Source organism: Alosa alosa, chromosome 13 (genome assembly GCF_017589495.1).
Source record: "Alosa alosa isolate M-15738 ecotype Scorff River chromosome 13, AALO_Geno_1.1, whole genome shotgun sequence".
Taxonomy (NCBI): domain Eukaryota; kingdom Metazoa; phylum Chordata; class Actinopteri; order Clupeiformes; family Clupeidae; genus Alosa; species Alosa alosa.
This window is the reverse complement of record NC_063201.1, coordinates 3,671,528-3,687,582: the sequence shown is the minus strand read 5'-3', so window position 1 is coordinate 3,687,582 and position 16,055 is coordinate 3,671,528. Positions and strand designations below refer to the sequence as shown.

The 16,055-nt window shown below is 46.0% G+C and overlaps 1 protein-coding gene across 1 annotated transcript; it reads left to right on the top strand.

The window, feature by feature from the left end:
* The first annotated feature begins 614 nt into the window (after positions 1 to 614).
* Positions 615 to 14,064, top strand: crot (carnitine O-octanoyltransferase). Its single transcript, XM_048260604.1, has 15 exons — positions 615 to 767; positions 1,183 to 1,305; positions 1,491 to 1,615; positions 1,992 to 2,174; positions 4,574 to 4,678; positions 5,681 to 5,806; positions 8,277 to 8,378; positions 8,801 to 8,884; positions 9,199 to 9,306; positions 9,504 to 9,634; positions 10,094 to 10,217; positions 11,006 to 11,084; positions 11,440 to 11,533; positions 12,252 to 12,371; positions 12,649 to 14,064. Exons 2-15 carry the CDS (start codon positions 1,191 to 1,193, stop codon positions 12,767 to 12,769), a joined length of 1,617 nt encoding a protein of 538 aa, XP_048116561.1. The 5' UTR covers positions 615 to 767; positions 1,183 to 1,190; the 3' UTR covers positions 12,770 to 14,064.
* The last annotated feature ends 1,991 nt before the right edge of the window (positions 14,065 to 16,055 follow it).

Below are 16,055 nucleotides of genomic sequence, written 5' to 3'. Positions count from 1 at the left end.
AGGTGCAAGGTGAACAGATGACTCTTTAAAAAACTTCTTGAAAGTTCCAAAACTATCACAAGAACACAGAACACTAGACAACTAATTACACCACAGAGGAGAGGTCTTGATAGTGACCTTTTAGTGTTAATGGATGGAACTGCAGTGGGGATGTAGAGATCATATTCAAATAGCAGGTGCAGATCCAGTAAGTGTCCTACAAACCAAAGTGAGAGATTTGAATTTTATTCTGGAAAGCCAATGGAGAGCAACTACGCGAGGAGTTGTGTGTCTTCTTTGGCTGATTAAAGTCGACCAGACGTATTATTAATCTTGCCTTGAGAACTCATGCAAAATAGAGCAGAGAACTTTTCTAATACAACAATAGGGCTGAATGAGGGCAGTCCATAAGGTTAGGTATGATATCTAAAAGTCTAACCACCAGATAGTAGCCTAATTAACGCAACGGGCAAGTTACCCCAAGAGCAAGACATTGACATGAGTGAACAACAATTAATATGCTGGGTCTCTAAAAAGGGGGATTTTCATTCTGCCAAAGAGCTACTATGACTGCTGTCCACAGTGTGCACATGCGCAGTGTCAGATCTTCCGGATTCTATCGAGTTGGACTGTAAACTGGGGGAAAGGTAACCGGAGGCTGCCCCGGGAGTGACTGTTTGTGCGACCACAGCTCACTTGACCTGCATGACAAATCAGTCTACAAACAGCAGTAAAGGACAACGTGAACAAGTCTGCTTTAAGACAGCAGGCAACGTTGAACTACAGAGGTGAGCTTGCATCTTTTGTTCGGTAACGTTATTTCTTTCTCTGCTAGAAGCTATTATAGATAACGTTAGTCGAGTCTAGTCTGACCTATTTTTTGTAAAAGGGAAATGAAAGTGTTATATTTAATAAGGTGTTTTTATTTCGCATGTTTAAACAGTTGACACACACACGTTAATTTAGACTACTTTGCATCTTGTGAATGGTTAAAGAATTGACGACGTTGTTGCTGGAGGAGCTGCAGTAGTCGACTAGTCTTCAGTTGGTAAACAATGACGTTGTTGCAAAGTAAAAGTTAGCCTAATCTAATCTAAGGGAATAAGATAGCATTGTACTTTGCCATTGCTCACTTCTCATCGCCCAGTTTAATCCCTCAAAGAAACGTTCACTCTTAACTCATAATTTTTCCCTTTTTGACAGGTTACAGGATGGACAACCAAGTGTTCGAATCGACGGCTGAACAGACGTTTCAGTATCAGAGCACCCTGCCTCCGCTCCCAGTGCCTTCGCTGGAAGGAACGCTCAGCAAATACTTGGAATCAGGTAGGTAGTGGGACAGGTTGCCAGGTTGTAATCGACAGCTCTACCTGATGTGTTTTCAACTTCTTTACTGACAGACTAGGTTTGATTTCTCACTGAAAATAAGTGTGAACAAGTAATTGGCGTCCCGCTGAGATCATTAAAACTGTGTGATGATCGTATTTTTTTGTCACTCTTCAATGTTTTAGTGAGACCTTTCACAACTGAAGAAGAGTTCAAAAACACTGCAGCCATAGTGAAGCAGTTTGGTGATGGTGTCGGACATGACCTACATCAAAGACTGCTTCAAAGAGCCAAGAGTCGGAGGAACTGGGTAACGTAACCGTAACCATAGGAAATGTCCTTTCCAGGTCTGGCTAGTTGTCTGGTCAGGTACTGGAAAATGTATAGGTTTTATCAATTCAGCTAACAGATTAGATAATAATTCACAAAAGACTCGGCATCTGAGCCTTATGTAACTTCTGTACGTTTGCACTGTGGCAGATAGAGATAAGATGATTTGTTTTATCACTACCATAGCCCTTCAGCGCTTAGTTTAGATTACTCACTCGCCTACCGATTAGTGTGAACTTAACCACAGCCTTTTGTTGCCTACACCTTTTTATTGCTTCAGTGTGGAGTCTTGTTTTAACGGTGGTATTTGGGCTTAGCGCACGTCTGCCTCCCTCACTCTTACCTCCTACCCACAGCTGGAAGACTGGTGGCTGAGTGCGGCATACCTGGAGGTCCGCATGCCCTCTCAGCTCAATGTGAACTTCGGGGGTCCGGCGCCTTACCTGGAGCACTGCTGGCCACCCTGTGAAGGCAAACAACTGGAGCGGACCAGCATCAGCGTCTGGCACAACCTGCAGTACTGGGACCTCATCCGCACGTAAGGAGGTGTCAGAGTGCCCTTTAGTGGGCTGCGCTTTGAATTGTAGACAGACAGACAGACAGACAGACAGACAGATAGAAATTGATCTTTTCAGAAATTCATCTTGCACTATACAGTTTGTCAGATAGACAGACAAAAAGGAAAGGACCACTAAACCTAACCCTCCCATAACCCCACACAAAAACAATACACAACACCAAGTTTTGGTTAGGTACTGACAGACAGACAACACCAAGTTTTGGTTAGGTACTGTACTCATAGAAAAGTCATTCTGCAGGCAACTCACCCACATCAGGGGCCTAACATGCCTTGCTAATGCCCCTGCAGGCAACTCACCCACATCAGGGGCCTAACATGCCTTGCTAATGCCCCTGCAGGCAACTCACCCACATCAGGGGCCTAACATGCCTTGCTAATGCCCCTGCAGGCAACTCACCCACATCAGGGGCCTAACATGCCTTGCTAATGCCCCTGCAGGCAACTCACCCACATCAGGGGCCTAACATGCCTTGCTAATGCCCCTGCAGGCAACTCACCCACATCAGGGGCCTAACATGCCTTGCTAATGCCCCTGCAGGCAACTCACCCACATCAGGGGCCTAACATGCCTTGCTAATGCCCCTGCAGGCAACTCACCCACATCAGGGGCCTAACATGCCTTGCTGAATGTCCAGTAGACCGCGTGTGTGGGACTGCCCCTCTAGGGGCTCTAATGCGTCTTTGCTAATGCCCCTGCAGGCAACCACCCATCAGGGGCCTAACGCACGCTAATGCCCCTGCAGGCAACTCACCCACATCAGGGGCCTAACATGCCTTGCTAATGCCCCTGCAGGCACCTGGCCCACATCAGGGGCCTAACATGCCTTGCTAATGCCCCTGCAGGCAACTCACCCACATCAGGGGCCTAACATGCCTTGCTAATGCCCCTGCAGGCAACTCACCCACATCAGGGGCCTAACATGCCTTGCTAATGCCCCTGCAGGCAACTCACCCACATCAGGGGCCTAACATGCCTTGCTAATGCCCCTGCAGGCAACTCACCCACATCAGGGGCCTAAGCGTGCCTTGCTAATGCCCCTGCAGATCAGCTCACCCACATCAGGGGCCTAACATGCCTTGCTAATGCCCCTGCAGGCAACTCACCCACATCAGGGGCCTAACATGCCTTGCTAATGCCCCTGCAGGCAACTCACCCACATCAGGGGCCTAACATGCCTTGCTAATGCCCCTGCAGGCAACTCACCCACATCAGGGGCCTAACATGCCTTGCTAATGCCCCTGCAGGCAACTCACCCACATCAGGGGCCTAACATGCCTTGCTAATGCCCCTGCAGGCAACTCACCCACATCAGGGGCCTAACATGCCTTGCTAATGCCCCTGCAGGCAACTCACCCACATCAGGGGCCTAACATGCCTTGCTAATGCCCCTGCAGGCAACTCACCCACATCAGGGGCCTAACATGCCTTGCTAATGCCCCTGCAGGCAACTCACCCACATCAGGGGCCTAACATGCCTTGCTAATGCCCCTGCAGGCAACTCACCCACATCAGGGGCCTAACATGCCTTGCTAATGCCCCTGCAGGCAACTCACCCACATCAGGGGCCTAACATGCCTTGCTAATGCCCCTGCAGGCAACTCACCCACATCAGGGGCCTAACATGCCTTGCTAATGCCCCTGCAGGCAACTCACCCACATCAGGGGCCTAACATGCCTTGCTAATGCCCCTGCAGGCAACTCACCCACATCAGGGGCCTAACATGCCTTGCTAATGCCCCTGCAGGCAACTCACCCACATCAGGGGCCTAACGTGCCTTGCTAATGCCCCTGCAGGCAACTCACCCACATCAGGGGCCTAACGTGCCTTGCTAATGCCCCTGCAGGCAACTCACCCACATCAGGGGCCTAACGTGCCTCGCTAATGCCCCTGCAGGCAACTCACCCACATCAGGGGCCTAACATGCCTTGCTAATGCCCCTGCAGGCAACTCACCCACATCAGGGGCCTAACATGCCTTGCTAATGCCCCTGCAGGCAACTCACCCACATCAGGGGCCTAACATGCCTTGCTAATGCCCCTGCAGGCAACTCACCCACATCAGGGGCCTAACGTGCCTTGCTAATGCCCCTGCAGGCAACTCACCCACATCAGGGGCCTAACGTGCCTCGCTAATGCCCCTGCAGGCAACTCACCCACATCAGGGGCCTAACATGCCTTGCTAATGCCCCTGCAGGCAACTCACCCACATCAGGGGCCTAACATGCCTTGCTCTCAGGGGCCTAACGCCTTGCTAATGCCCCTGCAGGCAACTCACCCACATCAGGGGCCCCTAACGTGCCTCGCTAATGCCCCTGCAGGCAACTCACCCACATCAGGGGCCTAACATGCCTTGCTAATGCCCCTGCAGGCAACTCACCCACATCAGGCAGTGCTGCGACGGAGAGCCATCCGGTGAGGGGGTGTCTGCCCTCACCACCGAGGAGAGGACCCGCTGGGCCAAGGTAAGAGCCAATCACAGCCTCCACCACCGCAGAGTCTCTGGTCAGTCAGGCCGATCCAGTAACACCCGGGCTACACCGGGTCCGCAGCTCCGTTTGCGCCACATAAAAATAGTTTTAGAATTCTGGTCTGATTTGTTTGAACGTACGCACCGCTATCACATCTGGTGTAGCCAGTTCCCGTGGTTATTGTGGAAGCTAACTGTTGCAGCAGACGCAAGCGAAACGCTTCAGTTACGTGTCCAGTGTAGCCTTCCTGTAAGCCTCTCGTCTTAATCCCGTGAGATGACCACGGTAGGTTTGTCCTCCCCTCCGGTGAGACGGCTACTGCGATGCTTATCCTATCAGAGCTATAGGCCTGTCCTCACCCAAGCAGACCTTTAGAACAACGTTGGTAAACACAGCTGGGGTTTTGTTACACTCATCCTATTAGAACACGATGGCCGCTGATATCCTATTAGAGCACAGGGGCCACAGATCCGTACCAGCAAAGTGTTGTAAACTCTGTCCAAGCTAGACTATTAGACTTTTCATTCATTCATTCATTCATTTGGAATGCCAGCAGCAAAATGGCCATTGGAGACACAAGTGCCTCAAGAGAGCTATTCTGAGGCACTGATTCCAGTGGGTCTTAAATAGAGGTCAAAGTTTGTGGTCTCAGACAGTTTTTTTGTTGTTATTGCAAAGACATAATCCATAAATGATTAAAATGTAAGGGATAATGTATAGAACGCCGGTCATTATCGGGAAATAAGTCCCAACAGGGTGAACCGGACCCCGACGCGCAGCGGAGGTGTCTTGTTCCGCCCTTAAGGGACAACAAAGCAAAACCCATTTTCCTTGACAGCGGCCTGTTGTTGAGAAATAGCAGAGCACCGAGCGTTGGGAGGGCCCATTGAAGTGAATGGAGCATTCTTCAGCTTTATGAAGAGCCGTGTAATAAGTAAATGTAATCATTCAGGCCATGATTGCTATTTTCACTATGTCGTCCCTGCTCTCTTATAGACGAGGGAGCACCTGGTGTCACTGGACCCGGCCAATGAGAGCATCCTAGAGATCATTCAGAGCAGTCTGTTCGTTGTGTCCTTGGACGACAGCAAGCCTTATGCTACACCAGAGAACTATTCACCGGTAATACAAACACACACACACACACACACACACACACACACACACACACACACACACACACTCAAAGAGGCCGACTACCAGCTACATACAGATTCTATAAAACCATACTATATACCAAAACACACATACATACATATCTTTACCATATACAGCGGGGAAAATAAGTATTGAACGCGTCAACATTTTTCTCAGTAAAGATATTTCTGATGGGGCTATCGACTTGAAATTTGAAATTTTTACCAGATGTCAGTAACAACCCAAGTAATCCACACACACAAAGATATGAAAACAAATAAGTCCATAAATTAAGTTGTGTGTAATAAAGTGAAATGACACAGGGAAAAAGTATTGAACACACTTGCTGAAATGTATTTAATACTTAGTAGAAAACCCTTTGTTGGTAATGACTGTATGAAGAAACTAGTCTACAACATTAGTCAGCTGTGATTTTTGCCCATTCTTCCACACAAACGGTCTTCAAATCTTGAAGGTTCCGGGGGCTTCTTCTATGAACTCTGATCTTCAGTTCTTTTCCAGAGATTTTCAATTGGATTCAAGTCTGGTGATTGACTGGGCCATTCTAACAGCTTGATTGTCTTTCTCTGAAACCAATTGAGAGTTTGCTTGGCTGTGTGTTTGGGATTGTTGTCTTGCCAGTGCCAGACGCTGAAAAACAGCCCCATACCATGATGCTCCCACCTCCAAACTTCACTGTTGGTATGGTGTTTTTAGGATGATGTGCAGTGCCATTTCTCCTCCAAACATGGTTTATGCTATGACAGCCAAAGAGTTCAATTTTGGTCTCATCTGACCAGATTATATTCTTCCAGTATGTTATTGCCTTATCCAGATGTTGTGCAGCAAACTTTAAGCGAGCTTCCACATGACTTTTCTTGAGCAGTGGTGTCTTGCGTGGTGAGCGTGCATAGAGGCCATGACGGTTGAGTGCATTACTAATGGTTTTCTTTGAAACAACTGTACCTGCATCTTCCAGGTCTTTCTGAAGATCTCCGCGAGTGGTCCTTGTTTCTTCCACAACTCTTCTAATTATTCTACGGACTCCTCTGTCAGAAATCTTGTGAGGAGCACCTGGTCGTGGTTAATGGTGAAATGATGATCTTTCCACTTCCGGATAATGGCCCCAACAGTGCTCATTGGAACTTTCACAAGTTTAGATATGCGTCTGTAACCAATGCCATCCGTATGTTTTTCTACAATAAGCTTGTGAAGGTCTTGGGACAGCTCTTTGCTTTTACCCATCATGAAATGCTTCTTGGGTGACACCTTGGTCATGAGAAACCTTTTTATAGGCCATCAATTAGGACTAATCCAGCTGATATTAATTTGCACTGATAGGGGGGCAGGATTGTTTCCTAAATATGGACAGATTTTAGCTGGTTTATTGGCTTCCCATGCCTTTTTACACCCCTTTTTCTTCATGTGTTCAATACTTTATTCCTGTGTCATTTCACTTTATTACACACAACCTAATTTATGGACTCATTTGTTTTGATATCTTTGTGTGTGTGTATTACTTGGGTTGCTACTGACATCTGGGGAAAATTTCAAGCCAATAGCCCCATCAGAAATATATTGACTGAGAAAAATGTTAACACGTTCAATACTAATTTTCCCCGCTGTATATGATTGCACTCGTGCTATTTTTCAGTCTCTCACCTTCCCCTTATCTCTGCTGCTAATAACAGGTTGAAGTATATGGATTTGTATGTGTGGTTTGTAGGTCAGTTATTTAGAGGTTTTGGCTCCAGATCTTGCTGTTATTTATAGATCAGAGTCTGTCTTCATTGCCTGCACACACATACTCATACAAACACGAGAATGCAACCCACAGAGACAGATACTGTTGTATAGTATAGTAAGTATATATACTCTTTTGATCCCGTGAGGGAAATTTGGTCTCTGCATTTATCCTAATCCGTGAATTAGTGAAACACACTCCGCACACAGTGAACACACAGTGAGGTGAAGCACACACTAATCCCGGCGCAATGAGCTGCCTGCATCAACAGCGGCGCTCGGGGAGCAGTGAGGGGTTAGGTGCCTTGCTCAAGGGCACTTCAGCCGTGCCTACCGGTCGGGGTTCGAACCGGCAACCCTCCGGTCACAAGTCCGAAGCGCCAACCAGTAGGCCACAGCTGCCCCCCTGTTTCTTGAGGTTAAGGATGTGTTTGTGTCTTTAAAATCTCTCTTCAGTATAGTTTGGACTCATAAATACCTTCTGTTGCCCACTCTCCTCCTTCTGTTGCCCACTCTCCTCCTTCTGTTGCCCACTCTCCTCCTCCTTCTGTTGCCCACTCTCCTCCTTCTGTTGCCCACTCTCCTCCTTCTGTTGCCCACTCTCCTCCTCCTTCTCTTTCCCCTCCCACCTTCCACTTCTCCACCTTTTCTTTCTTTCTGTCTGTCTGTCTGTTTGTCTTTCTTTCTTTCTTCCTTTGTCTAACCCCCCCAGATAACGTTGCAGGCCCTGGTTGGTGACCCCACCATCCGCTGGGGTGATAAATCCTACAACTACCTCAGCTTTGCTGACGGCACGTTCGGCTCCAACTGTGACGTGAGTTCCCTGGCCTTCAACATCACATAATGCGTTCGGGCTGCTACTCCAAGTATGCTGAGCCTACTCTGTGATTTTGAATTGGTGTGAAAATTCCAACAGCACCCCGCATTTAACATCAGTTTCATAGTGTTGTACTCTGAAGGAGCATTCTTGGGCTACTACAAGCATAGATATGGAAACCTACGGGTTTGGGCAAGAGACGGATTGGCAGAAAGCAATGTCACTTAAACTGTATATAGCACAACATAAATTAGTCGCTATTATTGAGCCATTGGACTTTTACAAAATGGGCATGGTTTGGGCACTGCACTAAAATGACAAATTATAGTAAAGATGGATCAACTGCCATACCATCCCGAAGTACTTGTTGCCTTGGTAATATGTTGATTTTGATAGAAGTGCCTTTGTGTGTTGGTCAGCACGCTCCCTATGACGCCATGATCCTCATCTCCCTCTGCTACTATGTGGACCAGAAGCTGAAAGCCTGCAATGGCAAATGGAAGGTATGGACTAACGACATGAGAATGGGCTTTTACAGTAATCACATGAGCGGCCTTGAGTCAGTTTGTATTTTGCATGGTTTTCATTCTCTATCTCTCTCTCTCTCTCTCTCTCTCTCACACTCACTCTCTCTCTCACACTCACTCTCACACTCACTCTCTCTCTCTGGATCTCTCTCTCTCTCTCTGTATCTCTTTCTATCTCTCTCTCTCTTTCTCTTTCTCTGTATCTCTATCTCCCTCTCTCTATCTCTCTCTCTCTCTGTATCTCTATCTCCCTCTCTCTATCTCTCTCTCTCTCTCTCTCTCTCTCTCAGGGCTCGGAGGTCGTTCGTCAGCTGCCACTCCCTGAGGAGCTTGTTTTCACTGTAGATGACCGCATCAGAAGAGACATCAGTCTGGCCAAAGATCAGTACTACAAAACAGTAAGTCCTGCCACCCAGCTCATCCCTACGCGGACTTCCATTGTTTGATCTGCTGTGACTGGAGTGGTTAAGGCTAACCTGACACTGTGTGTGTGTGTGTGTGTGTGTGTGTGTGTGTGTGTGTGTGTGTGTGTGTGTGTGTGTGTGTGTGTGTGTGTGTGTGTGTGTGTGTGTGTGTGCGCGCGCGCGCACTACAGACTCAAGATCTGCAGGTTGTGACGTATGCGTTCACCTCATTTGGCAAAGCGGCCATCAAGAAGAGGAAACTCCATCCAGACACATTTGTGCAGCTGGCCCTACAGCTGGCTTACTACAGACTCCACCACAAGTAAGGGCCAGTCCACCTGCTCTCTCTGTCTATCTCCATCCTGAATTATTGGATAATGGGAAGGTCGAACCGTTAGCATAGATGCTAAAAGTCTGCTTCATATCTTGGATCACATTTGAGTGAATATGGAGTATTGTGTATATATACTCTTTTGATGCCGTGAGGGAAATTTGGTCTCTGCGTTTATCCCAATCCGTGAATTAGTGAAACACACTCCGCACACAGTGAACACACAGTGAGGTGAAGCACACTAATCCCGACGCAGTGAGCTGCCTGCAACAACAGCGGCGCTCGTGGAGCAGTGAGGGGTTAGGTGCCTTGCTCAAGGGCACTTCAGCCGTTCCCACTGGTCGGGGCTCGAACCGGCAACCCTCCGGTTACAGGTCCGGAGTGCTAACCAGTGGGCCACGGCAGTGCAGTGTGTTCTCTGTCTGACCTCTGTGGGCCTTTGGTGTTCAGGGTCGGGAGTTGCTATGAGACGGCCACCACGCGGAGGTTCTACCATGGTCGCACGGAGACCATGAGGCCGTGCACCACTGAGGCTCAGAGCTGGTGTAGGATCATGCTGGACCCTACAGCAAGTGTAAGTGACTTACACTCACACACACACATGCTGCACACACACACATACACACACATGCTACACACACACACACACACACACACACACACATGCTGCACACACACACACGCTGCACACACACACACACACACACACACACATACACACACATGTTGCACACACACACATACACACACATGCTACACACACATGCTGCACACACAAACACGCACACACACACACACACACACACACACACACACACACACACACACACACACACACACACACACATACGCAAGCTAAAGGCCATGGGTCCATTGGACACCAGGACAGGTGTACGTAACATGCAAGCGCAGTAGCACAGTCCGCCATTACTGTAAGCTGTGAAGGATCACGCAGGGTCAGGTGACCACATGCAGACAGCGAGGATGCATAATGCCCTCTGACACACGCACGCACGCACGCACACGCATGCACACACACATGCAGACAGCGAGGATGGATAATGCCCTCTGACACACGCACGCACGCACGCACACACACATGCAGACAGCGAGGATGCATAATGCCCTCTGACGCACGCACGCACGCACGCACACACACATGCAGACAGCAAGGATGCATAATGCCCTCTGACACACGCATGCATGCACGCACGCACGCACGCATGCACACACACATGCAGACAGCGAAGATGCATAATGCCCTCTGACACACACACACACACACACACATGCTACACACACACACTCACACGGACAGTGAGGATGCATAATGTCCTCTGACCGTGAGCTTTGTGTTCTCAGGCAGAAACAAAGAGAACAGCACTGCAGAAAGCGGCTAACAAGCACAACAAACTCATGAACGAGGCCCAGAATGGAAAGGGTATGGATACATGCATGGAGGGATGGATGGATACATGCATGGAGGGATGGATGGATACATGCATGGAGGGATGGATGGAGGGATATATGGATATATGGATGGATGGGTGGATGCCATGCCTCTGGGAATGTGGCAGTTTAGTTCTGCTCCCAGTAAACACATTGTGTCATTACATGGCTGTTGTTGTTTGTGGGATGGAGGTACTCATGTCTGATGCTGTTGTTGTTTGTGGGATGGAGGTACTCATGTCTGATGCTGTTGTTGTTTGTGGGATGGAGGTACTCATGTCTGATGCTGTTGTTGTTTGTGGGATGGAGGTACTCATGTCTGATGCTTGGTTGTGGGGTTGGGACAGGTATTGATAGACACCTGCTCGGCCTGAGCCTGATCGCCAAGGAGGAGGGACTTCCTGTTCCAGAGTTGTTCACTGATCCTGTCTTTGCAAAGAGGTGAGCAAGTATAAGCATACTCTTTTTGATCCCGTGAGGGAAATTTGGTCTCTGCATTTATCCCAATCCGTGAATTAGTGAAACGCACTCAGCACTCAGTGAACAGAAGCACACATTAATCCCGCCGCAGTGAGCTGCCTACAACAACAGCGGTGCTCGGGGAGCAGTAAGGGGTTAGGTGCCTTGCTCAAGGGCACTTCAGCCGTGCCTACTGGTCAGGGTTCGATCCGGCAACCCTCCGGTTACAAGTCCGAAGCGCTAACCAGTAGGCCACGGCTGCCCAACAACATAGCAACATAGTGTTTGTGTTTGTTTTTCCATGACCTGCTTTCACATTAATAGATTCTTCACCATTGTGTGTGTGTGTGTGTGTGTAAGTGTGTGAGAGAAAGTGATTTTGATTGTGTTTAACACATACGTGCTTCACTCTGCCTTCTCTCCCAACTCCTTGGGATAAGGAATGTCTCTCGTAGTGATGCTGATCGTATTTAACACATACATTTTTCTCCATGTCTCTTGTAGTGATGCTGATTATATTTAACACATACATTTTACTCCATGTCTCTTGTAGTGATGTTGATTGTATTTAACACATACATTTTACTCCATGTCTCTTGTAGTGATGCTGATCGTATTTAACACATACATTTTACTCCATGTCTCTTGTAGTGATGCTGATCGTATTTAACACATACATTTTACTCCATGTCTCTTGTAGCGGAGGGGGCGGAAACTTCACTCTGTCCACCAGTCTGGTGGGTTACACCACAGTGCTCGGGGCAGTGGCTCCCATGGTGCACCATGGCTATGGATTCTTCTACCGCATCCGGGACGATAGGTACATATTTTTAATAAAATAGTGAATGAATGAATGTTTGAATAATTGAGACAAAAACTGAAACTGATGAGAGTGAGAAGAAATAGGTGTTCTTTTTGCATCAGTAATACTGATGTACAGGTTGGCTATGTGCCAGTCAACTAATTCACCTCACTTCTCTAGTAAGCATGTTGGAAGTTGAGAATGAACTACAGCCATTGAACATGTAGGTAAAACCTCAGGTACATGATGACCATTCAGTGCCTTATCCAAACGCCTGCATGTGTCTGTGTGTCAGGTTGGTGGCGTCATGCAGCGCTTGGAAGTCCTGTGCCGAGACGAACGCCGAGGCTTTCTTCCACAGCTTCTCCACCTCCCTCCACGAGATGCTCGCACTCACCACCCTGTCTCAGCTCTAGAGCGCCCCCAAGTGGTGGAGGTCTCCTACTCCACATGCAAGTTACACCAGTCAGCCTTCACCTTTTCTGTACACAAACATTACAACATGTGTTTGATAACATAGAAGTGTAACCAGGTAGGGTACATAGTGACATAGCATAATTTTTGTGCTTAAAACATCAGATTGTAGTTGAAACGGAGAGGAATTTGACACCAAGCTCCTGTTTGTTTTCATGCCGTCCCCTCCCCTCCCCTCCTCTATGTCTGGTGCAATGCAATGCAACGTTAAAGCTTTCACTCGGCCAAAGCAGACAAATCTTTAAGTGCTGCTTATTTGGTACAGGACTCCGTATGCTGCAGGTAAACCATGCAAGCGTTCACCTGGGCCTTCTAGTTGGCTGCATGCAGTGCAGCGCCACCTTTTGGTAATTTCAGTAAATGCACACATCAATGCAATATGTATCGGTAAGCTATTGGCACATAACTCACTACCAACAGAATGAAAGGAGAATGTATTCCTCTGTGTTGTTTTCACAATTTCTTTTGCACTTAACTACTGTTCAATTATTTGTCTTCCAAAGCATGATTTATTTTTATGTAGAGATATTTTGTATAATTGCTTTGATTTTTAATGTTACGTTACTTACACTTTGAAGCATTGATTCATTTAATCTAGTCTTTCAACCATGTAAAACATGAATGTCAAGGGCTATTTGCATGATATTTTCAGCTGGTATCTTCCCAGTCTTCCCTCCAGCCCTCGGCCCTGTGGGCATTTTCACTTCGCAAAACAAGGAATGACTATGATAGGCATGGGATCAGCAGGCCAGTCCACAACAAGTTGTTTACAACGTCAACATGCATTCAGCTGAGCTGTATGTGATGTGGGGGGCTGGTGGTTCAGAAGAGGTTTTGTAGGAGCAGGCAGTGTTAGCAGACTTGTGTCAGTGTTAATGAATGAATGACTGACTGAATGAATGACTGAATTGACCCCCCTAATTTAAGCATAATAAATATGCATTTTAATGTAGATCTATTTCAATGATTACACTGCTAAGACTAAGTAGGATTAAACGTGGTTGTGGATGTAATGTTTATGGGAGACTGTTTTGATTTTAGATCTACAGGCCCTGACTTGTAAAGAATGGAATATAGAAATGAAAGATGATTTCTAAGAATCTGTGACCCTGGTGCATATGAATTCATAATGCCTGTCTAATTAAATAGGCATGCTGTGTTTGAATGTTTGATAATGCACATGGTTTTACTAAACAACATTCTTCCATATTTATTTGGAAGGAGTATGGAAAACAAACCAGATTGACTGAATTTATCATGTCTTGATTATGTCTGGAGTGAGGGGTTGGTTATGTCTGTGTTTTCACATATAGGCTACACAAAATCCCTGCTCCTAACTGGTCCTCATTTTTTAGATTAATACTTAAAACTCCAATTGTGCTATTTAAAATACAACCCCAAAACAGAAAAAGGTGGGACATTGCGTAAATTGCAAATAAAAACAGAATGTCATAATATACAAGTCTTGTAAACCTATATTTAGCAGCAAAAAGGACAACATATCAAATGTCGAAAATGAAAATTTGGACTATTTCATGGAAAGTATATGTTAATTTTGAATTTGATGCCAGCAATATGTTTAAAAAAAAAATTGGGACGGGAGCATTTTTACCACTGTGCTGCTTCACCTCTTCCTTTAACACAATTCTGTAAATGTTTAGGAACTGAGGAGACCATTTGCTAGAGTTTTGAGTATGAAATGTTGTCCCATTACTCCCCGATACAGGATTTCAGTTGCTCAACAGTATGGGGTATTCTTAGTCATGCTTTTCATTCCATTATGCACCTAATTTGACAAATCTGGACTGCAGACAGGCCATATTAGCACCTGGACTCTTCCTCTATGGAGAAATACCATTTAAATATGTGCAGAATTTATTTTGGCATGTTTTCCTGAAATATTCAAGGTCGTCTGTGAAAAAGACATTGCCTGGATGCCATATATGTTGCTTAAAACCTGTATACATCATTCAGAATTGATTGTGCTTTGCTAAATGTGCAAGATGCCCATGCTGTAGGCATTAATGGTCCTCCACACTGTCATAGATGTTGGGTTTCGAACTGAGCACTAAAACAAGTTGGACAGGTTGGATACTTGAATAGGCCCTCTCCTCTTTAGCCCAGATGAGTCCATGATTTCCAAAATGAATGGCAAACATTGATTGGTCTAACCACAGGACCTTTTTAAATCTCAGTCCTCAGTCCATTTTAAATAAGCTCAGGCCCAGATAAGAGGGTGGTATTTTCTGTATCAATACAATTTTAGCTGTTACATTTTGGCTGCAGTTTTTGAATTGAGTATCAAACTGGGCACATAGACAATGGTTATCAGAGGTTTTCCTGAGCCCCACAATGACAGGTCTGGTGTTGACGCAATGCCATCTGAGGTCCAAAAGACCATGGCCATCCAATTTGTTTTTCAGCTATTTCCCCTGTTTGCAAAGATTTCTCTGGATTCTCGGAATGTTTTAATAATATTATGTCCTGTAGATGATGAACTTCCTAAATACGTCATGTTAAGAAGCATTAAAATGACATTGTTTCATCATTTGTGCACACAGGTTTACACAGAGTGATGAATACCCCTACATCTTTACTTCTAAGAGACCCTGCCTCTCTGGGATGCTCAATGGTGTTGCCAGTTCACTAATTAGTTGTAAAACATTCTTCCTTTTGTTTTCTTTACCATTACACAACTTTTCCAGCATTTTGTTACCCCCGTCCCAACTTTTTTTTAAACATGTTGCATATTTTCCATGAAATAGTCAAATTTGTCATTTTCAACATTTGATATGTTGTCTCTGTCCTTTTTGCAACTAAATATGAGTTTAAGAGATTTGCAGATTATTACATTCTGTTTTTATTCACATTTTACACAACATCCCAACTTTTTCTGTTTTGGGGTTGTAGTTGTCACCTATAACTAGACAGTTCTCATCAAGGGCCAAGTACAATTGTCTCACTTAAAACGTCTCAAATGTCAAGTCATTTAATTTATAATTTATGTATTCATTTATTTATCTTGATTTATGACATCATTCTAATCATTCCATTCAATATAGCTTTTGGCCAGAGCCTTATAGATAGATCTATCTATAAGGCTCTGGCTTTGGCGAAGTCTTTTACTTTATTCCAGAATTAGATCTTTGTTGCCGGAACATATTTGTCCTGTATATTTTTCATAATTATGACTTCATTAGTGGCATTTCACAGTAAATGTTTTAGTTT